Consider the following 24,309-nt stretch of genomic DNA (forward strand, 5'->3'; position numbering starts at 1 on the left):
ACAAACTTGTGGTCCAAATTCAACTCTCATACAATAAAGAATTGCATAAAGCAATATTTTTTTGTTTATTTTTTTTTTCTTTTTTTCAAGGATTTAAGAAAAAGTTTATTTCAAAATAAAACATAATACATGTTTTAGTTCAATGTCCTCTATATTTAATCTTATATATGTACATACAATTTAATAATTAATAATTAATTAACCAAGTAATTTATGAATATAAAGTAGACGGCTTAAAATTTCGAAAGTAGGAAATCATATTATTTGTTAAAAGAAAGTAGTCAAGAATAATTAGCTTTGTTCACCTTAACTTTAAGCAGCAGAGCGATTTACATGTACAGGTTAATTGTATTTGTATGTAATATATATATATTTACTTTCCGACTGCTAAATCTGTGCGAATATATGTATGAGTATATATATAATTGTATGTCCTTTGCAAATGCATTGATCAGTAAGTTGTGACTTTTGTTCAAAAAAAATGGTTTAAACACTACGTACACAAATACAGCAGAGTGAGAATACCAAGAGTGAGAACAAAATATTATGCAGATACACTGGATCTTCATTTGAACATGCTACTTTGAATCGCACATACCTACATACATATGCACTTAAAAATCGTATGTTGTGATATATTAACTCAAATTCATTTGCAATATTAAGATTTTGCCATTGTTTTTTTGCTACGTTTATTCATATATGTATGTATGTATGTATGTATACAGAACAGGGATATCTCTAGTCGGCAATGTTTACATATTTAGAGAATATCTGTAATTAATATGTATTGGATTAATATACTCATATATGCGTATTTAATATAAATGTTACTCATTTCTCTCATCTATCCATCTACTTTCTTTCATATCTTACTAATTAACTCTTTCATATCCTTCAGTTAACAATAATTATTTTTTACTTAAATATACATTTATATATACTACATAGAAGAATGTGACTACTGTAAAACACAAATTATTAATTCCTAATTTGATTTATCTCCATTTTTTGTTATTTTTTTTTTGTTTTTTTGTTATTTGATCCGAACGAACGAGTTTTACTTTCATACAATCATACGTGGATGAAGCTTTCTCAGTGCATGGCACAAAGTATACATACTAATACGCGTATTCACGCAATTTGTATATATACTCTCACATCTTTCATGTACAGTTATAGCAATGCGAACGCAATATTTAAACACAGTCATTTAACGAACATGCAAAAATGCATACACACACACTACGCTACTTATAAATATGCACGTAATTATTAAAAAAATACTTAATAAAAATGTATTACATGCTGCGTGTGACTTCTTATAATTTAGTAAAAAAATTTTATCGAATGTCCGGAAAAAAGGAAATTTTATAATTTGTTCTATAAGAGTTGGTGGCTTGGTAATCACAAAGCACATGACTAACGAGTTTAAATGGAAATTTAATAGTACTAAATAAATAAATACAGAATACAGGTGACTTAATTACCTCTTTTTTAATTTGCTTACGAATTTACGTTGAGAAACATTTTAAGAGTATATAATATGTATGTATATATTAATTGCTAATAATAATTGCTCGTACTACATAATACATATAGTCCGAATTGTTGGTAGTAATGTGTTTAGGTTTACATGGACGTACAGTCGAGTATTTTACAATAATTTGTTCGCATTCCTATATCCGTATAATAAGATTAGCAAACTCACATAGCATTTGTTATATAACTCGATTTCGATTGATTACACTTGATAATTAATTAATTAAGTCTTATTCAACATTGAAATATGTATATATATTAATCATTTGTTATTAAAAAGTTTCACTAATTTTAATTCTTATGCGCTAGGAGAAGCGTGAAATTTGATTTCCGCCAATCATAACTGTATAAATCTCTATACTGCAAGCTCAGCAAAGAGCTGGCAAGCCTCAACTATCATTACACTATATTTTTTCAGTTTGTCTTCCCAACCCGCCCGCCATAATTTCTTTATTTCTTAACTAACACAGTTCCGAATGGTAATAGTTAAGTTTGAATAACACATACAGACATACGAGTTACAGACATGCTGTTTATGTATATGTTTTCAGTTTTCAAACACCGCACTCACATATTGCCAATAATAGCTTCACTTTGTATTCACTGCACTGACGGCGGGCGTGGACGAATGTAGTGTGGTCGCACTGGTCTGTGTACCGACTAATGTTGAACCAGTCACTTCCACGGTGTGTTGTTTTTGATGATGTTGTTGTTGTTGTTGTGGATGATGTATTTGCAAAGAGTCTGTTATAGCAACACCACTGCTACTACCACTGCCAGCACCAGCACCAGCCCCACCAGCACCGGCAACACCGCCAGCGCTCGCACTACCAACGGCAACGCTATTCGCACCAGTCGATACAGTTGGTGATGCACTCGACGACCCGGAATAGTCTAACTTGTATATGGCGCTGCGGGTGACATCCTCCATGGACGCTTCTTGACAATCTGGCCCGCTATGACTTTGCGATCCACAGTTATAACAAGACAAATGCTTATTACTGACAATCGGCGCTGCCTGTGTGCTGTACGGCGTGCCAGCCAATATCGTTGGACTCGCGACAATAGTTGGATTAGTTTGTAGCGCCTGCCCAGTGGGCTGTTGTTGCACCTGCAGCACGCCTGTAACACCTGATGTCACATTCGTATTAGGTGGCAACGCATTAGTGGGTCGTAGTGCAACTGGCGGCGCCCCGGGCGGAGCACCACCGGGTATTGGATAATATGAATAAATGTGTTCGTTCGGCATAAGTCGCATTGTTGGTGGCGCTGGACCACCGGTATGACTCATCAAACGCTGATGTTGGGCAGTAGGAGCTGCATGATATGGATAGGTGGCGTTATATTGCTGTTGATGTGGTGAGGGCAGGATAAGCGGATTTGGTGTCATATTAGGTATAATGCTACCACCACCACTAGCGACACCCGGTGATGGTGAGCTCATTAGAACGGGATTTGTTGCTAGATTATTATTACTTGTGCCAATATTTGAAGTCGTATTCACAACTGCAATATTATTGCCAATGCCGCTGTTATTGTTATTTGCCAGCGATGTTTGCATCAAACCAATGCCACCAGCATTGGCCCCAGATGCCAAAATAATTTCAGCACCATATATTGGTTGTGACTGTTGTGTTAGCGCCGGATGTGTATTCAGTATTGGTGTAGTATACATGCCACTGACAGACGTGCTATTTACAACATTCGCTGAAATCAATTTATCTGACCGACCATTAAGTCTTGCATTCCCCGTCTGTTTATTATATCCCAACTGTTGATGTTTTTGTAGTTGATTTTCACTGCAAGGCCGCAAGCCTGGTACATTTGTGGTACTTGAAAGAGTTGGGGTCTCAGGCGGTGAAGCATCACCACACGAACCATTTGAACTCCCTGTATCACTTCCAGCACTTTTATTCGAGTGTATTGAACCCGGTACTAGTGTGGTATCTAAACCACTACCCGTGCTATCCGATATTGACATGTTCTGCATTGAAAAAGCTAATGCAGTATAATTTGTAACCGGTTGAAAATGTGGATTCACCGATAGTTGTTGTTGCTGCTGATGAATAAGTGGCGTATAACTGCCAGACTTGTGCCGCCGTGGATATCCATTGCGTATTAACGTCTGTAGAGGATTTCCGGTGCCTTCGTTGCTGGATGCACCCTACAACGTACAACAAAAAAGGTTGATAATATAGTTACAAACAACTTAATACCTAAAATCACAATTATCTTTCGTGGCCTCCGAAAATATACCGGCTCTATATATGCACATATATTACAGCTAGTAACTAATTTTTTTAATTCAATTATTACTAGAAGTGTAAATAAAAATAACAATGATACTTACATCATCTATATTTTTTGTTGTCATATTAATGTCATGTATAAGTTGCTGATGTTGCTGTTGTGCCATTGGTGGTGGGGTAGTTTCAGCCGACGGACGCCTAACATTTTTCAATGAGGCGCTCATTCTTTGTGGCATATTTCGCGATTGTAACTGCATACCAGGCATTATCATATTGCTACTTGTATTCCGATTTGGACTTGTGGTTCGGCTACTTGATGGAGATGATTGTTGGCTAAGCAATGGCGATGCTGACTGCGGTGGATGCTGAAAATATTTACAAAACAAAATTATATATAATATAGGTAATAATTATAATTTTATTAAATCTTAACAAATAGTGTCAATTTTATTTTAAAGATAATTAAAACTATGGTAGAAATAAATAAGCAATTTCAAATTTACCTCCACCGTTTGGGGATACATCCGTTGCCATGTTGGTTGAAAAATAGGATTCGATTCAGTTGGAATGACATTTAATGGAATCATATGAGGATCAACTGGAACAGTATGTTGCATTGTTCCATCTGCTTGAATTATCTGAAACACATAGTAAATATATATTTTTTAAATAGCTATAACATATGAGCATATATATTCATATTAAAATAATAGAATAAAAATAGCTGCATTTATTAAAATTTAAGTGTAAAAAACCAAATTTTCGAACGAAATGTCTTCAAATGTAGTTTGGCAAATTAGTTTAAGCAAAATATCATTTGAGGAAGAACTGTTTATTCGAAAATTATTTTAATAAAAACTACGTTATTCTTTCTACTATGTATACTATTACTAAATTATTTAGGTGCATTCTGTTTTTTACTAAATTCAATTATTTTATTATATTAGCAGATACATATATTTTATATTGCAAGTTATTGCTTTATTAATTCATAAATATGTGTAATATTTTATAGTACGTTATCAGTAAGAGAAATTACTCTATTCACTTTGTTATTTATTCCTAACCTAACCTTAAATACAACAAATGAAATAAATCCACCACATAATTTTTGTTAAACCGACAGACTTCTACACACTACTCGAATTCATATGAATATACTAGAATACAAATTATATTTCAAAAAATGTCCTGTCAATTTATAATTGTCACGTTAACATCATACACATGTATACCAAAGAGATAAACATATAATCAAATATAAATTAATATTTACAATAAAATCTATGCCTACCTTATGAAGACCCTGTGGAAATGTCATTGGCATTAGGTTTAGGGAGGTTAAGATCGGTGGATGCGGTTGTCCAGGAATATGCATTGCATGCAATATATGTTGTGGAATTTCCTGGTGGGACGGTGGCAAATGTTGACGTTGATCCTGCTGATGTTGAGTATGAACTAGCGTTTGATCAATATTCGTCTGTTGAGGAAGCGGTGTCTGGAAATCCGCAACCAATTTATTTTCTTTAATTTTTTCAAATATTTGAGTGCATTTGCATTGTTGATCAAATGAAAAAACTGGATGATTTGCCGCCATGGTATAAACCAACAATAGCTCCTGCAATGTATCTGAGTCATTCATATTTAGAAAGTCTCTGTCACCCCAACCATCTAACGTTCGAAATATCTCCGTCACACAGGTACGATTGCAAGCTCGTATTAATGCTAAATAAAGCGCCATTTTTCGCCTTATTTTCTTATCAGTTGGTTCTCCTTTTTGACATGCAACCATATCAGATGCCAAATCTTGGGGATTATTCACTCTCAATTCCATGCCACGCAACTCTTGTGAATCGCGCCGGCCCAACTCTTCAAGGCATGTCCCCAAGAATCGTAACTCAAACGGTAGACACATGTTAAGCAAAGTGCACATTGTGTCGATCCTTTTATAACTCTCAAGTTCTTTAAACCATTGAATAACGTCCTTTTTACAAATCATTTCCGCTGATACATTTACTGTCCCGCATCAACCAAGTGAAAATCTGTTACAACGTTCTCTTTTCTCCTTTTTCTTACGAAATTCGTCTTTTTAATATATATTTGTGTAGTTGCAATACACTGCAATCCTACACTAAACCTAGAGGCGCGTTGTTACAATGCTGCCTCTGACAGCGTCAAATTCACCCAACTCTTTCAAATATTATTTTTGTTATTATTAACGAATTATATTTTATACTTTAAGCAAAATTTTTTAATTTCAATATTTGGCTTAAGATAGCCCGAGGCCAGAAGGTCGCACCACACATTGGCACTTGATTCTACGGTGGCAACTCGTTACTCGTTGAGATATACTGGGCCTCGCAGCTCGTTATTTTGCACAATATTCTTTTTGATTTGCTTGAGCTGTTGATAGTCGTCGCTGCCGTCACTTTACTTTTTGTTTTATTTTTCTATCCCTTTAAACTTTTCTTACATTGTGCAGATTTGTAATTACTTCTCGCTATAACACGGAAAAGTATATTCAACACATTTGCCCACGCAAAATGGCACGTATAACCAAGCTACAATGCTTTCACTTTTTAAATATTTATAGAAACGTTGCTTTATATTAAATTACTTTGAAACACAATAACCAAATGTATAGTCAATTTCATTCACGACAAGTAAAAACAGTGTTGCCGCACACCGACAACAAAATCTTCAGAATGTTGCCAGGCCTACTAAGAAAAAGTATATATAAATTAGCGTAAAATTATTGTATGTAAGGCTTTTCAAAAGAAAATTTCATAAAATGCAGGCTAAAAAAATATTAAATTATGTACTGAGTACAAAAATATCACAAATTGCCATTATAAGCATTAGTTTAATTTTGAAAGCACTTATTTACAAAAATGTGTTACCGAAATATATTTTCGTTTACAAAAGATGGCTACCTGACAGTTGTTTGTTTACAAAAGATGGCTGCCATATCTTTTTTATTTATTGTTAGTTATATTACCTCTTCCACATTATATGGCTAGTCTGACGTCACTAAAAATATTTGTATTTGCCCTGACTCTATCCAATTACTATAAATATTTAAGGTTAAATATTAAATAAGCTTAATAAAATGGTTTACAATTGCGTTATTCCTCATTTGCATTTTCTCTTAATGGCTTTATAGTTTTCATTTATGAAAATGTAATACAATTTTTGTATTTAATTTGGAATAACAAACAACTCGATAACGAAACGTTTTGAAAAATTACTTATTTTTTATCAAGAAAGTGAAGATATAAAAATTAAACAATGTAAAGTAGAGAGGAACTTCTCCTAACGGACACCTCCCTTCAGCCGACATTTTTTTAAGCACCAAGTAAAATTTTTAGAACAAATGATCTTCCCTTAGGCGAACACCTCCTTTGGGACACAAAAATTGAGGATTGAAGAGAGTGTACTTCTAAGAGAGGTTTCACTCTATTCAAATGTCCAAAATGTACATTAATTATACATATATTCTCTGAGGCCACGTACGGCTGTATTATTCTTGGTACAACTTTTTTTATTTCATGAAGAGAAACTCACATTTTTATCGGAATTAATATGGGATTATATTTAAATTATCGTGCGACAAGGCTATCGATTTATAAACTTTCTTAATCAATCCTCTTAAAAACCATCCTCATCGTCCTCGGCCATTTCTTTAGCCAATTCTAAGTCCTGTTGTTCACGTTCGCGTCGCTCTTCGGCGCTCTCCAGATCTTTACCATATGCTTTCGGTGGGTAACGCATAGCTTTTACACTTTGATTGTGCAAATCAAGACAAAATGTAATACGTTCATGGAAAGCAAGTTGCGGTTCGCGTGTACTATATATATCCGTACTTTCTTTGCTGCGCATGTAATTTTGTTCTGGATCTAAAGTAGCTTCTATAACTCCATCCCGAATTGCTTTGGCCACAATAAATTCAGCATCTTCGGCTGAATCAAGCATGAGCCGTTTTGCAATGTCTTTTGGAGATATTCGTGAGTAAGAAAGTCCAATTGAACGGATTGCAGTTTTTATGACATTGTGCCTTAGACGAATAATAAGAGTGTAAGTATGATCCAGTTGAAATTTCGGTCCAAAGTTTTCTACGACTTCTCCAAATCTCTGGAGATTGCCTAAGCGTACAGCTTGAGTAAGCTGAAAGTATGGTGCCAAAGATTTACGCAAAGCTGCTTGTCTGAAAATCTGTCGTTCTGGTATGTTTCCTAATAGCAACTCGACAACAATAATCAATTTTTGCACGGTTTGTCTAAACCCTACGGCTGCGTTTTGTGGAGCTTTTCTCAACGCTTGCACCAAATGCTTATGGGCATCACTATATTCAAGCTTTGCTGCTTTTATACGGCCCAAATAATATAAAAATCTTGCCCATTCATTGTTACTTGCTGAAACCGGGAATACGGACTTCTTTACTAATTTGTCAGCCTGATCGTAAAGTGAATAATGCAAATAATTCCGTAATAAACAATTAATTAGGACCGCTTGACCTTCGAAATCATTTCTCAAAGTAGCTGTTCGCAGACGGGCATGAAGAAATCCTCTTATAGTTTCCAAACAGTTATTAAGTTCACTTACACGTGAGTAGTAAAAATAAGATTTTGCTCCAATCAAATCTAAAGTTCGACGATTCTGTCCGGTAATTTTCGTCATAAGTGCTTCGGAACATACAGCCGCACGTTTTATATCTGCTTCATCAATTAATTTAACTAGCAAGAGTAAATAAAAGTAGGCATCGACTTCAGCAATTGGAGGCTTTGAGGCTGAACGACTTCTTGGTATTTCAGTCTCTATAACACCAGCCGGAGTATTCGGAATCAAACTAATTGCAGTTTCGCGATCAGTTCCAGCTGGATATATCGACTGAGCTATATTGCGAAAAATAGCAGCACTTAGCTTTCTACGCGTATTTGGTAGTGATCGAAGCACCCTCAAAATGAATCTAAAATTTAAATAATTATGTGTTTCAAAAAAGAAAACAATGCTAATAACAATGTTACCTAGATTCTTTTGATGCTACTGCCCTCTCAATCTGACGTATTTGCTCACGAATTTCCAATATTGTTGAGACACCTTGATCTTTCTTGGTATCTCCTGCATTTTCAGTAGATGGCTCCACCTCCATTTCAACGTCCTGTCCTGAAGTTTCCACAATATTTGTCATTTTTCTGATTTTATAAGAAAATTCACAAATCACTAAATTCACGGTTAACCAAAAATTGTCGAGTAATGCAAAGCAGGGAAGACAATTGAAATGTCAACTGTAAAAATCGTGATGTTACCGTACCACTTTTTATTCTTTGCGTGTGCAATACTGTGGAGAAATATGATAGTTATTAAAGCGACACTATTAGACATTTAAAATTATTAATATAATTTTTAATAAGCTTATTTTTTAATATTCTCTTAGTTGTCATGCAATATCAACTTTTACATATCATGTCCCGCCTCCATAGGGATAATTATTGCTAACAATTTTACAAGCATATCTTTTCCAATATTAATACGAAAGCAATATATAGTTTCCATTGGCAATACATTGGTATCTCCACAAGTTTCCAAAAACTATTATTTTTTCAACACTGTAACAGCAGATGCAAACAGCTGATTTTAATTTAGGTTATTTTAAATATTTACTAATTACATATTTCTGATTTTATTGGAATTTATTTTATTGACAAAAACACAAATTTATTACAAGAACTCATTTTTAGTTATTCCTAAATATTTCAAAATTATGATGAAGAACATAGCATTCACACAGTTGTTAAAAATTAATAAGTTTTGCCGCCCGACTTTAATAAGACCGTTCAGTGATAACAACTCGGATCACCCACATCCAATTAAAAGAACTTTTAAGCTTTTAGGAAATGATATGAGAAAAGTAAAAAGTTTTTTTAGTCCCTTGTTTGAAAAAAAGTTTAACAATGTGGAGGAGAATCCTGAACCTACAATCCAAATGGATGACAATGAGTTTCAAACACATTGTGATGTTCTTATAATTGGCGGGGGAGCTGTGGGATCATCTGCAGCCTATTGGTTGAAGAAAAAAGCTCGTCAAGGGTTAAACGTTGTCGTTATAGAAAAAGATTTTCCGGTAAGAGTATAGCAGTATAAATGATGTCGGATTTTAAAATAAATGCCAATATGTTTTTAAGTAACAAGATTTAGCATTTACCTCTAACAGCATTTAAATACCAAAAATTGTTTAACATTACCCATGGGAGGCTTGCGGCAACAATTCCTTTTGCCTGAAAATATCGAAATGTCACTTTACGGAGCTGAGTTTATGAGGAATTCAAAAGAGGAACTTGGTATTGATGTAAGATTTGAACCACATGGATTCTTAACACTGGCCTCTGAGGAAAATGCTGAAACACTTAAAAGGATGTCGCAAATACAAAATGAATTAGGCGCCCGAACTGAAATGCTAACTCCTGAACGTCTAAAAATAAAGTTCCCATGGCTAGACATTGAAGATGTAGCTATTGGTTTGTAAATAAGTACTTATAATATTAAACGGTTTTTATTAAAATTATATATTTCTGTATACAGGTTGTCAAGGTCTCGAAAAACATGGATGGTTTGATTCGTCTAATTTGTTATTAGGACTCCGGAGTAAAGCTATGGAATATGGGACACATTTTATCAAATCGGAATTAATCGACTTCAAGTTTCAAAACCAACCAGATGTTATCATAGAAGGAGCATCTACAATCAATACATATAATGCTTTAGATAAAGCAGTAGTCAAAATGCCCAATGGCGAAACGCGTTTCATAAAATTTTCGCTTTGTGTTCTTGCTGCTGGCACAAATTCTGAGCAAATTGCCAAACTAGCAAAAATTGGCACAGGTTCGGGGCTTTTAAAAATACCTCTACCTATAACCAAACGAAATAATTACGCTTATACATTCAACAATGATGAAATCAATACACCTGGACTAGGCACACCATGCGTGGTTGACTTGAATGGTACATACTTCCGAAGAGACGGCCTATCGGGTAACTTTATAACGGGTTTCAGCTCGTGCACAGATAAAGAAAGTGATCAAAAAGAAACCATCTTCGAAACCAATGTTTTACCTTATTTAATGCGAAGAATGAAATTGTCGCAGAAACCTAATGTTATTGAAAGTTGGGAGCATACTTTTGAGTACAATGTATTCGATGAAAATGGTATTATTGGTCCACATGCTTATTACAATAATCTGTATATTGCAAGTGGATTTTCCGGCTTGGGACTACAGCTGGCGCCAGCAGTCGGTAGAGCAATTTCTGAATTAATAATAGATGCACAATTTCGGACTATAGACTTAACTAGACTTGGTTTTGATCGCATTATCGTAGATAGGCCAATGTTTGAACACGCTTTAATGTAACATATTTTAATTTGAATTTATAAATTATTACTTACATATATGTTTGTAACATATGTCAATAAAAAGTTAAAATCCTTTGAAATTAATATATTTTTAATTAAAAATACACACAATTTAATTTATTTAATTTTCACACCTCCCTTCGCGAGTTCGATGTACAGAACACACTTTGGTCAATATGCGTGCCTATTTAAATTGTCCAGGCGTAGGTCCAAACAATCCTCCGCCCTGTTTGCTAGCTGCTCTTGAAGGCGCAAAACCTAAAAGCTTTTGAATATTCTGCCTTATAGACATTGTGCAAAGTATGTAAAGGAAGATAAATGAGCAATCAGTGTAGTCATCGCCCGACAAATTCCTGTGGCTCAAGCCCTGAATCCAAGAAATTGGTGTAAATGGCAACTGTGCTACGACGCGACCATCAAAGCTGTTATAGAACAATTCACATAATTAGCTTTTAATAACATATATGTATATTATGAAAGCTACAACTTACATGCTGTTGAACATACTGAGAAGCGCTGTAAATGCGAACCCCGTAGCAAACATAGACTTCATTTTGACCAACGATAAATCTCGGTTATTATTTTTCAATTTCTCCTCATCGCGCTCAATTTTCTTCTTTTGAGATTTATCAAGAGATTCTCCATGTATTTCCTTTCGCCTTTCCACTAAAGGTTGTTAGAGAAACATTAAATCACCACAGTTTATATGTACATTATCAATACTCTATATTAACAAAATCCCAAATGCATATAATTGAAGGTTTGAATCAGATTTTTATAGTGCTTCATATAACATAATATAAATAATATAATTTATAACTAAATCATGACTAAGAAGCTGCGACAAATTTATAGAATTTATTAGCAAAACTAAATTCAATCAAAAAAATAAAAATAATAATTAGTTATAATTAGGTTAAATAAGCTGGGTTGCATGTTGCTTTGTATCAGTACAAATTGTTGAGTTCTCAAAATGCAAAGTACAGCCATATTTTGTAAAGGCAGATGGATATTCTGTTCCATCTCATCATATTTAACTTCACTTAACACTTACATTTCTTGCTCTGTTTCTCAACTTCTCCTTTCAGCTTTTGATATTTTTCAGTCCTATATACTAACACCCAAGTGAGACCTTAAATTGAAAGATGACAGTTTTTACATGAATTAAGGGAATTAATCACAAAGTCTACCAACCTTCTCCTAAGAGCGCAGTGCAAATAGAAATAAACACTATTAAAATCGTGTCACTCCACATAATTATAAATTCAGTTCAATAGGTTGGAAATGTTGATAAAAAGAAATTATGATAGCATGATAATTAGATATGAAAGACATATATCGATATTACGTGAACTTCAATATATTTATCGAATAATGTAAGAGTGAGTTCATATAAAAAATTGCTTAATTCATTGTTGATGGCAGATCCGAATTAACGCAGTATTTGAACTTAGGATAGTTTTTTTAGGAATGCTGTCGTGTTGCAAGTCCTTGGGCGGACAAAAATACGAATCCATACGGAGACATCGACCCTATTGTATTAGTAACTTTTGCTAGTTTTAATTCACAAACTGTCAAAAATGTGTAATGAACGATCATTGAGGCCCAATGTTCCACCTAGGCACTAAGGGAAAAAATATGTATACAGTAGTTTTCCGAAATAACGAATACTCGTTTTAACGAAAACCGCTTATAACGAACAAGCAAATTTGTTACATTGAGTACCTTAAATAGCGAATATCAGGGATTTGTGAGTACTCGGTTTAAAGAACAACAGGAAAAAAACATATGAAGAAATAGAAATAATCAAATAACATCGAACCAGAATGAAAAATTAAACTTGGAAAAATTCAGAAGAAATGTACAAATTGAAAAAATTTTGAATTTTATAAAAAAAAAACTTAAAATTATTGATCAGCACCAAATAGAAGTATAAGTGCCAGAATTGGTCCATTTTGGAAGAATTTATTGGATTAGATTTGTTTTGTTATGATTTTTCATTTTTTAACAAACAATTATTAAAACAATTTATTAAACTGCAATTTACGTATATTTAACTCATTTCTATTGAAAAAATTACGTCTTAGTGAGTACTCGAATTAACGAAAAATTCGATATAACGAACAGGCCTGACAATTAATGGGTTCGTTATTTCGGAAAACCACTGTATATGTAACCCCGTTGCATCAAGAAAGCTTAATGGCTGATGGACGTGATCCTATACCTTTGGGGATACAGAACCACCATTACCTGACTCCTTTTCCTTGCGATCACAGTACAATCACGGAGTATATGTTCAGATGTCTCCACTTCTAGGTCAGAGAATCGTCATTCACCCTACGAGTGAATTCATAATTTGTGCAGATATATTCTTAGTTTTTAGTGTCCAGCATATAGTGCAAAAATTTATCTTAGTGTCTTGGGAGCATACCTCAATTTCATTCAACTTCTCCTGGAGAACTATAACCTCAAAAACCATTTTAAAATAAAAATAAAACCAATATATTGAGGGAACTTATCGCCTTTTATTTAAATATTATCATTGAATCGGTTGTATTAAGAACTTGTGACTTAGTGTCAATTTACTGTTTTACTGTTGAAATAGAGTCCGAGCGCTGAGTACACTTATTGATTTCAACCGGGTTGTTGCTCCTCTCCGCTTGAAAGAGTTTTCCCCAGAAAGATTTATAACGGATATTCAATTGTTTCAAATTGTTTTTTTTTTTTTTGAAATCGGATCGTTTCCTAGGGACTTGTTGTGTAGTGATTGCAACAAAATTGAATACCCCATCTAAATTTTTACAGGTATAAGAAATATGATTTTTCCACCACATAACGAAAACAAAATAAATTATAAGTATTCTTGTTAAACTGCTTGAAAATAACGAAATGTTCCAATATAATAATTGAAAGAGAAAAAAGAAATGATATCTTTTATCTAAAAAAAATAGATGGGCTTTTGAGAATTACTTTGGCGATGATTACTTTATGATTTTAAATTCTTCGAATTAATTTAGTATGTGAAATAACATAAATATCTTCGCCAAAGGCTTAGGGCATCCGGAAACGATTTCTATCGGTTTGCTAGAAATACTTGCCATTTTTTTTAAATTTAAGAACGATGCTAAATGAAATTTATTTTCCGTTTTCGTGCAACATGCATTGTTTTTTGCATGTGTTGAAAAGTAATAAATTTCAAATGCAACGACGTCCTAATGATAATTTGGTTATACAATACCAATACTTTTTAGTAACGGCGTCGATCGCGACTACGAGAACGGCGATCACTGGACCTATTGCGTCTTTGATCCCTTTCTTTTTCACGATCCCTGCGTTCATTGATTCGATTCCGTTCTTTCTCTCTTTCTTTTCCCTTTTCCAATTCTCTTTGCTTAATACGCTGCTTATGTTCTTCAAGTCGTTTCTGTCGGAATGCCTCTTTTTCAGCAATCTAAAGATAAAGTAAAGAATAATGACACACGTACAATAGTCAGATATTTTCCAACAAAGTAACCACCTGTTTTATTATAAACTTACTTGTTCGGGTGTTAAAGGTAGCCAGTATATACATGGCGTACTTTTAGTTTTACGAAATAGGTCATCTAGAAGCCTTAGAGGTGGATCATTTTCCTTTTTCTTCACTTTTCGTGCTATGAATAATGAAAATAAAAATTAAAATTTTACAATGCGATAAGTTAATTACAAATATAATTATTTACCTGGTGACCGGCTACTACTTCTCGCCTCAGCTCTTCCTTTCGACCGTGGTCTTCTCTCCTTGCCATTTCGATCGGGTTCCCGATTTCCAAAAGTGATTTCCCTCTCTCTGCTACGCCGTTTTAGCACATCCCTGCTCTTCTCCCGATCTAAACTTTCCTTTTTACCAACATCCCATTCCCGAACTGGTCTCAATGTCTGAAATATATTACAAGCCGCTAATAACCCGAAATTCTTCTTTGTCTAGCAATGAATTTAAGGTTTTGAAGAAAAAAATTCAATTAAAATGGAGGAAGCGTACGAATATTATATTATTAATAATATCATTTATAAAGAAATAACGTATTATAAAGTCTCTTTTTTGCTTGTTTCTATGTCTTATTAAAAAGTTTAATTCCAAAAAAGTGAATATACTTGACTAAAATGCAATTTAAAGGGATTTGTGGAATAAATTGGTATTGTAAATTAATTTGATTCAGGAAAATAAATTATATCGTTTTTGCTATTAAAGCGGAATAATTGTCATTGAAGTATCAAATCTTTGTGTATGTTAAGCCGTTCGTTGGGATCAGAAATCTACTTCAAACATATTTTTTATAATTGAAGTTTTGATCAAAGAAATTGATTTGAGTAGATGACCAACAAGGGTTAAATCAACAAAATGCATTATTACATAAAGAGATTGCAATATCATTTTTTCGGAACAACTTGCATTAACATTATTATTTCTTTTAGTAATATTACGTAAAAAGAAACTTTTATCGGTTTTTATTCTATGCGATATTAGGCAAACATAATACTGTTAGCTCCTCATTTTACTTACCCGTTTTTCATCGACACCATTCCTGTCCCTATTCCAACCCATACCAATGAGAACATTATCTCTATGATTTTCTTGACCAAAACTGGTTTGTTCTTCTTTGGTAGATTGAATAGCCCTATCCATATCAGCTCTTTTTGCAAAATCAACTATTAAGCATTTCGGATTTGAAACTGGCCAACGCACTCCATGTAGTGCATGTCGCGTTTCAATGGCTTCACTAAAATGGAAAAAAAAAACAAAAAATTAACAAATAGTAATGTATATAAATTGATAAAGCTAAAATACTTACTCCTCTGTTTCATATTGTACATAGCATTTTGATTTAATACGATCTATCCAAAATCCATCTTCAACAAGTTTGCCTGTCCGTGCTAGCAAACCTTTCAGTTGCAAAACCGTGAAAGGTCTCACAAGATTTGTTATGAAAAGAACATTACTGGTTTTTTTATTTCTAGGACTCGGAGAGCGGTGTTCAACTTTTATATTAACTTTGTTAACTGTTCTTGGCGCAGAAGATATTTCTATTTGATTACGTACAGGTTTTTCAGTACTATTCTGTGTACTTGTTCTGTGAACTTCTCTTTCCGGAGACGGTGTCTCTTCACCTTCTTCTCGTTCCGAGATTATTTCTTGAACTTCTGGCGAAGAGCGTATTTTCTGTTTTGGCGCAGAATGCGCATCTTCAGGAATCGATGTTTCAGTAGTAATTACGAGTAATGGACTACGGTTTTGTACAGTTCTTTTTGTTATCCATTTACGTTTATTTGCATTTGAATCCGTTTTTTCCTCGGCAACAGTGATTTCGTCTGTAGATGGTGATGCAACTGCCTTTTCGTTTTCATAAGTATTATTAGAATCTTTCACTTCTTCCTCAACACCTTTATTTATTTCTTCATTAATTGTTTTTTCATCATCTTTTTTCTCTGACTCTACAAGAACTTCTACCACATTCTCTTTTTTATTTAACAAATCTTGTGTTTGTAACTTTTCTTCATCATTATCTTCTGCTTGTATTTCCAAAACATCTAATGGTTTCATCATAACAACATTTGTTTTTGGGCTAGATGACACCGACTCCTCAGTTAAAACTGTATCAGTTTTTGATACCTCTTCAACATTTTGAATATCTTCCTTTTCAGGTTTATTTTCAACCGGACAATCTTCCACTATTGAGATATTTTCTTCAGGAATAACATCAATTTTTGTGTCAATGGTAATGTTTTGAGCTTTGCGTTTGGCGGGACTGCTTCGATCCTTTACCGGTGTTCGGTTACGTGAACGGCTCTTAACAGTTTCTACTGCCGGTTCCTCGCTGGTGTTTTCTTCTGGGCAATCTGTCTTGGGGATACACTTTTCTGCTACATCACCCTGGGGAGACAACTCAGGCTGTGCGGTTTTTTCACTCGCAGTTTCAGATGTTTGACGAGACCGCCGACTAGTACGACGGGATGGCGTAGCCGTAACCGGGGCCGGAGACGCGACATCAGTTGACTTCTTTCGTTCACTTCGACGCCGCATTGCAATATTAATGCTTATTATTTATAAATATATGCACGTTTATAGTGTTTTATGTTCGATACCTATCAATGGTAAAGAATGTTTTCCATAAAACATCCACGACTTTTGAAAATTCGATACAACAAGCACCACTCTGTAAAGAATGAAAGGGAACCATCTTGTTTTAAGAAGTGTGTTCAGTGCATGAAATTCACATGTTGCCAGACCTAAAATATATTCTAATTTTCTTTAAGCTTCATTTACACCTTCTAACATATAATATTCATTCAAATATATTTATATTAATGTTTCTTTAACGCAATCCAATATTTAAAAATTCATTTATAAATAAAATATTCCATACTTTGATGAAATCAAATCATAGTTTATTTTTCGTCTATAAAACTGTCTGTACACACAAATACTTTTTCATATACATAGTTTTCTCAAATTCTTATACTTTTCATTTTAAACAAAAATATATATCATTAACAAGTTTTAATACTAATTCAGCATTTTCTAAAATGTTTCTATTATATTATGTTTGTTTTTATAAATATTTAGATATTACATATAGAAGATAGATTATAAATTCAAATTGTCAAATATATTGTAAATGTTTATTTGAAAATAAGCGCAAATGCAACCATGTAAAAAATTTGAATACAAAGCATGTACTCGAATGCAACTCTACTCGCTTAGTCTTTAATGACCCCTTTCACACGGGCAATTTTTGTCGCGGCAATTCTTAGTTTTATAGGAGAGGGGGCGACGAGGAGAGGAGAATCGCGCCGAGTCTGCTGTGTTCAGGCAACACGCTTTGTGTTCTTATTCGTAACAGTTCGCTGCTACGTAACAGTGTTGCATTTGCACACATTTTAAAATTAATGTTTACAATATATTTGAAAATTTGAATTTAATCATTTAATTTTGTATGTAATTTGCAAATACATATAGAAATATGCATAATATAATTAAAATGTGCTAGAAAATTGAGAATAGCGATAAAAATTACTTAATGAAATATTTTTTTGCTTGGAAACGATGCGTACAAGAAGTTGAGAAAATTATATGAAAGAGAATGACAGAAAAACACGAACAAGAATTGCTCGTGTGAACGCAAGGGGCGACAGCAAAAGAGGATCGCCCGAGAATTAGCAACAAAAGTTGCCCGTGTGAAAGTGGACAATCCACCCCTTCCCCGAACTCTTTAATACTTTGATTTGCCCAAAGTGTATTCAACAAAGTGAACTAAGTATATGACATTTCATTTTTTTTACCCGAATTTGACATGTTTGTTGCCCTTGATTTAACCCTTACATTTATTCAGAAATTCAAATTTTAAAATTCAAAAGTAAACAAATTTCAAACAAAAAAAATATTTTTTAAATGAATAAAAGAAAATGCAGAATACTTTCTGCTTATTCAAAACAACTCATGGAAGCAATTTACTAATGTTTTGTGCTTCAACTGACAAATTGCCAACAATTTTATCAATATATATTATATTGTTCAAGATAAAAAAGACGGGTTAATGTAAATAAATACATGAATTATTTACTATTTTATTGTCAAAAACGGATATGTTAAATACTTAGTTCACTTTGTTGAATACACTTTGGAGTTGCCGAAACTTTTGTATCCATGTTCAGTGAAAGAATAAGAGCTTTTTCGAATGTAAAGTAGGTCAATTTTTATTATTAAATCATGATATAAATGTATTCTTATTTCTTACGAATTCTATTTTTTCTGAAATGATATGTATATATCTGTTTTCCTTTTTCATTTCGATACGCATTGTTTTAAACAGTTTTTAATTTATAAGAAGCATTGACTTGTGGTTTGGCTCTTTGTTTATACTTAGTTATAACATTTGGTAAATTTTTATTTTTATTTTCAGCGTTCTATTTCTCTCATATAAAGCTATTTTAACGTTTTTAAAATTAATGTTATTAATATGTACTTATTACGTTGTAATATGCATATGTAGTTCTCACTCCTTTATTATTGTGCAAATTTAAAATTTTGCTTCATAATTTTTTTACAAATTACGAAGTAACACTTTCACTAATACTTTTAAAAATATCGTTATTATCGATAAACAATACCGGCCTACAACCTCGAGGTTATGTAGATATTTCTGTTTAGGATTGGCCAAGTATTTTTTTTTTGTAAAAATAACAAGAAATGTTAACATTATTAAGTAAAAGACTGAGATTTAACATAAAATGTAACTTAGTTAAAAAATACGTCGTACCTGCGAATACTGACAATAATGTAGACCCAAAGATTATGTACGAATTAAAGAAACACTTAAGGAACCAACGGCTGCTTTTTAAAGATGGTCCTACTTGCCTGCTAATGGAATGTCATTTATGCGACAACATGTCTGGAAGTGAAGCATATGTAAATAAACGAACTGGTGAGTAAAAGTGTTTCTTGCAAGAGTATTTTAATGTTTTTATTAAATTATTTTTGTAGGTCTTTTACTTTGTCCAAACTGTGACGTAAAGAAAAGTGTGGCAGATGTTCTACATTTATACGAAAAAAATTGCAGAGGCGATGCAAAGTGCAAAGATGTGGATTATAAAACTAAATTTAAAGACCTTCAATCTGTGTCACAAATTGTTTGTGATAATCTCGGCATAAGAGGACTTAAGTCTACGGACTTGGAATATTTAGGAGCACAATATGAACCCAATTTAAATTGCTTACATTTTCCCATAAAAAATGTAGCAAATAAAGTAGTTGGTGAGAAAATCATGTATTTGTCCGATAGGAGAGAAGAAACAATAGAGAATTATAACCACTCCGGTTTGGTATTGTCTATTGCTGCCCAAAAATCTTCGCGAGTAGTTTTAGTGTCAAATCTTCTCGACTTCATCATTTTATCGATGCAGCGCTTGAGTAACAGTAGGTAAATTTAAATTTGGCTTGTTTCCAGATGTAATATTTTTATTTAAAATTTTGAAACATTTATTTTTACTATAAATCTATAAATTTCTACTTAAAATTTTTATTTTATTTACTTTTAGCATCAATTGCATGTTTGCCCTATGGTCTTAAATCTCTACCCCAGGAATGCCTGCCATGGTTTGAAAAATTTAAAGAAGTTGTTTTTTGGTTCAACTTCGAGACAGCGGATTGGGATGCCGCAAAGAATTTCGCAAAGAAGCTGGAGGAGAAACGTTGTTTTTTTATACGACCTACTGAAGCTGAGCCAGCTCCATTTGAAGCTCACAAAAAGCGGCTTAATTTACAGCATATTCTGAACAAAGCTACGCCGATGTGCCACAAATCTATAACTACTTTCAGTGCGCTTAAAAATGATATTCTTAGCGAGCTACAAAATATTGAAAAAGTCAACGGAGTGAAATGGAAACGTTATCCCATATTGAATAAAATTCTGAAAGGTCACAGGAAGGGAGAATTAACAATTCTAACGGGTCCAACAGGATCTGGAAAAACTACCTTTATGAGTGAATACTCACTGGACTTGGCTTTACAAGGAGTTTCTACATTGTGGGGATCTTTTGAAATTCGAAACTGTCGTTTGGCAGCTACATTACTACGGCAATATGTTGGCTATTCGCTGGAGGATAAACTTAACGAGTTTGAATATTGGAGTACTGAATTTGAAAGGTATCCTTTATATTTTATGACATTTCATGGACAACAACCGCTTAAATTAGTAATGGAGGCCGTCGAACATGCCCAGTACATACACGACATTAGCCATGTTATTATTGATAATTTGCAATTTATGATGGGCATGTCAATTGCACAGAAAAGTGATAAATTTTGGGAACAGGATTCTATAATTTCCGCTTTTCGTTCATTTGCCACGAAGAATAATGTTCATGTGACATTAGTAATGCATCCGCGTAAGGAACGTGCCGATGAAGATCTCACTACTAGTTCGGTATTTGGGACAGCTAAAGCTACTCAAGAAGCGGACAACGTCCTCATTATCCAAGATAAGCGCCTAACATCTCTTCGTGGGAAAAAGTATTTGCAAATTGTAAAAAATCGTTACAGCGGGGACTTGGGGATTATGCCACTTGAATTCGACAAAGAATCGCTCAGTTATTCCACGTCAAATAAAAAGAAGAAAACAAATACAACATAAATAAATCTATTAATTTTACCAAAATTATATTAAGCTCTAAATGTACATGTTTTGTAAATATTAAATTTTTTCTAACATATAAGATACTCCAATCAAGTTGAACTTTGTTTATAATTTTTGGTATCGAGAAGCTTTTTTCCACACATGGCACATATTGCTTTTTTGTAGGCACATGCTTGACAATAATGGGAGCCAATCTGATGAACTTTTTGTCTGCATATTCTATGTAAAAAAAATATTTACATACGAATCAGGTATTTCTAATATGTGCAACAAATTTATACTAACCTGCATGGAGCTAAACTTTTGGCAATAGGGTTCTGTCTATCTCTCGCAGTGGACAAAAATTTATTTTCGTTGATTTTTCTCTTTCCAGCTCCATTTTTCCATGGATCAGGTGTTGCAATTTTGGACAATTTCGCTTCGCAACGATCACAAACCATTCCGCACTTTTTTTTTTTTTTTTTTTTTGGGTTTTAAGTTACTCTCGCACTCAATCGGCTGGAGAGGATTATTTGGCCCAATCAAATGATTATAGCGCCAGGACTGATTTTGTGTAATTTTAACACTTTTGTAAGTATACTGTTTAAATTGATGAATAATCGTGTGGTTGATTTTATTTTGTGTTTATTACTTGATGTGAAATGTGTTTGTGGATGTTGACTATATATTTGACATTTGGACTGTCGTTTGTGGGTTTTATATGTTATGATTTTTCCTATTTGTGTATGCGTATATGGTTGGATGTTGAGTGATGTGGTTTGGATTTATGAATTAGTGATTGTTGCTTGAAGTAAGATGTGTTTGTGGATGTTGAATGTTGTTAATTTGGTGAATGGTCGTGTTATTGTCTTTTGGTCTGCGTTTGTTGCATGATGTGGTTGTTGATTGTGGGTTTTCTTCTTTTATTTGTATATATATATATGGTTGAATATTAGATGATGAGTTTTGTATATTTAAAACATGCGACTATGTTTGTTGCTTGATGTGAATTGTGATTGTGGAAGTTGAGTGTCTATTTGATATTTTTTGCTGTTGATTGTGGGTTTTTGGGTATTGTGATTTCTTTCATTTATGTAATAATGGTTGAATATTAGATGATGAGATATGACTTTTTATATTTGTGCTTTTATTTGTTTAAGGAAGTTTATTATCGTATAATAAAAGGTTTTTTGGTTATTTTTGTAAAATTCCTGTATTGATGAGGCTTCTTGGATTTTTGTAAATAAGTTTCTTGTTGTGTTAAATTTAGTACATTTGAAGATGATATGTTCCGGTGTTTCATCAACTTGACATGTTTCGCAATTGCTTGATTGTATGATTTTAAATTTGGCCAAAGTCTCATTGCAGAATGCGTGTCCAGTTAGAGTTCTATTCATTTGCTTGATTAGATTAGCTTCTATTTTATTATTTAAAAATTTGAACCAGGGCTGTTTGGAGATTTTAGGAAACATTTGATAATATTTTTTTCCTTTATCGTTGCTGATTATACTGTAGTGTCTTTGCCATTTTGTCATGAGGTTTCTTTCGATTTCTTTGCAGGCGTCATCTATAGTCCATCCTAAATGTATAAATTCGCCATTTCGGTCTGCATTTTTTGCTGCGTTGTCCACTATGTTGTTTTGGTGAATTCCACTGTGACTTGGAATGAAATGAAATTCTACTATTTCCAGATTACTATTTTGAATTTTGTTGCGGATTTCGATTGTAAGATAATTGTTTGAATCTTCGTTGGTTAATGTCATTGCGCCTGACTTGCTGTCTGTTAGGATGGCTAGTCGATTTATTTGATGTGTTATGGCAAAGTCTATTGCTTTAATAAAGGCTATTAATTCAGCAGTCATTGAAGCCATTCGTTTATTTGTGTGGAAGGAGCGGATGGTATTAGATTTATTGTGATAAAAAGCAGCTTTTGTTGAGTCCTCTTTAATCGAACCATCAGTGAAAATTGTTTCTATATTTCTGTCTTTTAAATCGTTTAGTTTTTTATTGAATATTTGGTATATTTGTTCCTCGTTTGCTTCTTTTTTTGATTTCGTACTGTTTTTGAAGAAATCAATGTCTATTTTAATTTTCGAATTTGTAGTGCTCGATGGTAGTTTTTCAATTTCTCTGAATATGGGTTCAAATTCTGTAAAAATCATTGTATAGCTAGTAGAGTATGTTAATGGTTGGTTGATTAATGAGTCGGCTAAAGGTAGATTATACGCTATTAGTTTAGATATTTCTTTTGCAGTTGCCAATTGGAACCTGTATTCTCCCGGTAGTTCCGCTGCCATGTGGTGTATAATGTGTGTAGGAGTTGATTTGATAAGTCCCAAGCATTTTCTTAGAATTTTGTTGTCACAGATTTTTAGTTTGTTTAGTGCTTTTTTGGATAGGTTCGCAAAAGAAGATGCAGCATATTCCATTTTTGATCTTGCAAATGCTTTGTAAAATAATAAGGCTTTGGTTGGTGATATTCCGAATCTGCAACCACTTAGTATGTTTAGGAATTTACATTGTTTGTTTACTTTATCAATGATTTCGTTTATATGTAAATTCGTTGAATTGTTTTTGTTTATGTATCTTCCTAGGTATTTTATTGAATCGACTTGATTAATATCAGTATTATTTAGTTGTATGTTCAGTGTTTGTTTATTATTGTTAAAATGTATTGAATTTGTTTTATTTAAGTTGATTTTTAAATCTAGTTTATTGCAAATATTGTTAAATTCTGTTAATTTTGCTGATAGGTGTTGTTTAACATAGTTGAAGTTGTGATCGTAAGTGAGAATGAAGAAATCATCGGCGAATTGGAATATGGTAGAATTTGTATCGTTGATATTGTGTAGTTCTGTAGTGTAGATATTAAAAAGAAGTGGGCTTAGTCCGCTACCTTGTAATAAACCATTGTTGCTCGTAGTTGAGGTATTTCCTAAATGTAAGATTCTTTTGCTGAGGA

General features: G+C 33.3%; 7 protein-coding genes across 8 annotated transcripts; 2 read left to right on the forward strand and 5 right to left on the reverse strand.

Annotated features, from left to right (window-relative positions):
- Positions 1-788: 788 nt before the first annotated feature.
- Positions 789-6,521, reverse strand: LOC105217426 (uncharacterized). The gene is made up of 4 exons (XM_011192412.3): positions 5,086-6,521; positions 4,295-4,429; positions 3,893-4,156; positions 789-3,706 (listed from the first exon to the last, which is right to left on the reverse strand). The coding sequence occupies exons 1-4, from the start codon at positions 5,788-5,790 to the stop codon at positions 2,132-2,134; spliced, it is 2,679 nt and encodes an 892-aa protein (XP_011190714.2). The 5' UTR covers positions 5,791-6,521; the 3' UTR covers positions 789-2,131.
- An 835-nt stretch (positions 6,522-7,356) lies between these two features.
- On the reverse strand, positions 7,357-9,410 carry LOC105217424 (probable 26S proteasome non-ATPase regulatory subunit 3). Its single transcript, XM_011192411.3, has 3 exons — positions 9,250-9,410; positions 8,816-9,129; positions 7,357-8,757 (listed from the first exon to the last, which is right to left on the reverse strand). Exons 2-3 carry the CDS (start codon positions 8,977-8,979, stop codon positions 7,440-7,442), a joined length of 1,482 nt encoding a protein of 493 aa, XP_011190713.1. The 5' UTR covers positions 8,980-9,129; positions 9,250-9,410; the 3' UTR covers positions 7,357-7,439.
- An 8-nt stretch (positions 9,411-9,418) lies between these two features.
- LOC105217423 (FAD-dependent oxidoreductase domain-containing protein 1) lies at positions 9,419-11,283 on the forward strand. Its single transcript, XM_011192410.3, has 3 exons — positions 9,419-9,912; positions 10,003-10,306; positions 10,371-11,283. Exons 1-3 carry the CDS (start codon positions 9,553-9,555, stop codon positions 11,195-11,197), a joined length of 1,491 nt encoding a protein of 496 aa, XP_011190712.1. The 5' UTR covers positions 9,419-9,552; the 3' UTR covers positions 11,198-11,283.
- LOC105217422 (calcium load-activated calcium channel) lies at positions 11,270-12,552 on the reverse strand. Its single transcript, XM_011192409.3, has 4 exons — positions 12,394-12,552; positions 12,254-12,331; positions 11,691-11,865; positions 11,270-11,621 (listed from the first exon to the last, which is right to left on the reverse strand). The coding sequence occupies exons 1-4, from the start codon at positions 12,452-12,454 to the stop codon at positions 11,384-11,386; spliced, it is 552 nt and encodes a 183-aa protein (XP_011190711.1). The 5' UTR covers positions 12,455-12,552; the 3' UTR covers positions 11,270-11,383.
- A 1,152-nt stretch (positions 12,553-13,704) lies between these two features.
- LOC105217420 (apoptotic chromatin condensation inducer in the nucleus) lies at positions 13,705-17,425 on the reverse strand. 2 transcript variants are annotated; one of them, XM_011192408.3, is made up of 5 exons: positions 16,029-17,425; positions 15,740-15,956; positions 14,919-15,114; positions 14,737-14,849; positions 13,705-14,650 (listed from the first exon to the last, which is right to left on the reverse strand). In XM_011192408.3, the coding sequence occupies exons 1-5, from the start codon at positions 17,255-17,257 to the stop codon at positions 14,447-14,449; spliced, it is 1,959 nt and encodes a 652-aa protein (XP_011190710.1). In that variant the 5' UTR covers positions 17,258-17,425; the 3' UTR covers positions 13,705-14,446. The 2 variants fall into 2 exon arrangements, with proteins under 2 accessions (XP_011190710.1, XP_011190709.1); XM_011192407.3 differs by having other exon boundaries at positions 14,919-15,159.
- A 1,704-nt stretch (positions 17,426-19,129) lies between these two features.
- Positions 19,130-21,461, forward strand: LOC105217418 (mitochondrial DNA helicase). The gene is made up of 3 exons (XM_011192405.3): positions 19,130-19,658; positions 19,718-20,149; positions 20,272-21,461. The coding sequence occupies exons 1-3, from the start codon at positions 19,424-19,426 to the stop codon at positions 21,363-21,365; spliced, it is 1,761 nt and encodes a 586-aa protein (XP_011190707.1). The 5' UTR covers positions 19,130-19,423; the 3' UTR covers positions 21,366-21,461.
- LOC105217419 (cysteine-rich PDZ-binding protein) lies at positions 21,356-22,364 on the reverse strand. Its single transcript, XM_011192406.3, has 2 exons — positions 21,654-22,364; positions 21,356-21,587 (listed from the first exon to the last, which is right to left on the reverse strand). The coding sequence occupies exons 1-2, from the start codon at positions 21,806-21,808 to the stop codon at positions 21,458-21,460; spliced, it is 285 nt and encodes a 94-aa protein (XP_011190708.1). The 5' UTR covers positions 21,809-22,364; the 3' UTR covers positions 21,356-21,457.
- Between the last annotated feature and the right edge of the window lie 1,945 nt (positions 22,365-24,309).

This window comes from Zeugodacus cucurbitae, chromosome 3 (assembly GCF_028554725.1).
Source record: "Zeugodacus cucurbitae isolate PBARC_wt_2022May chromosome 3, idZeuCucr1.2, whole genome shotgun sequence".
Lineage (NCBI taxonomy): Eukaryota > Metazoa > Arthropoda > Insecta > Diptera > Tephritidae > Zeugodacus > Zeugodacus cucurbitae.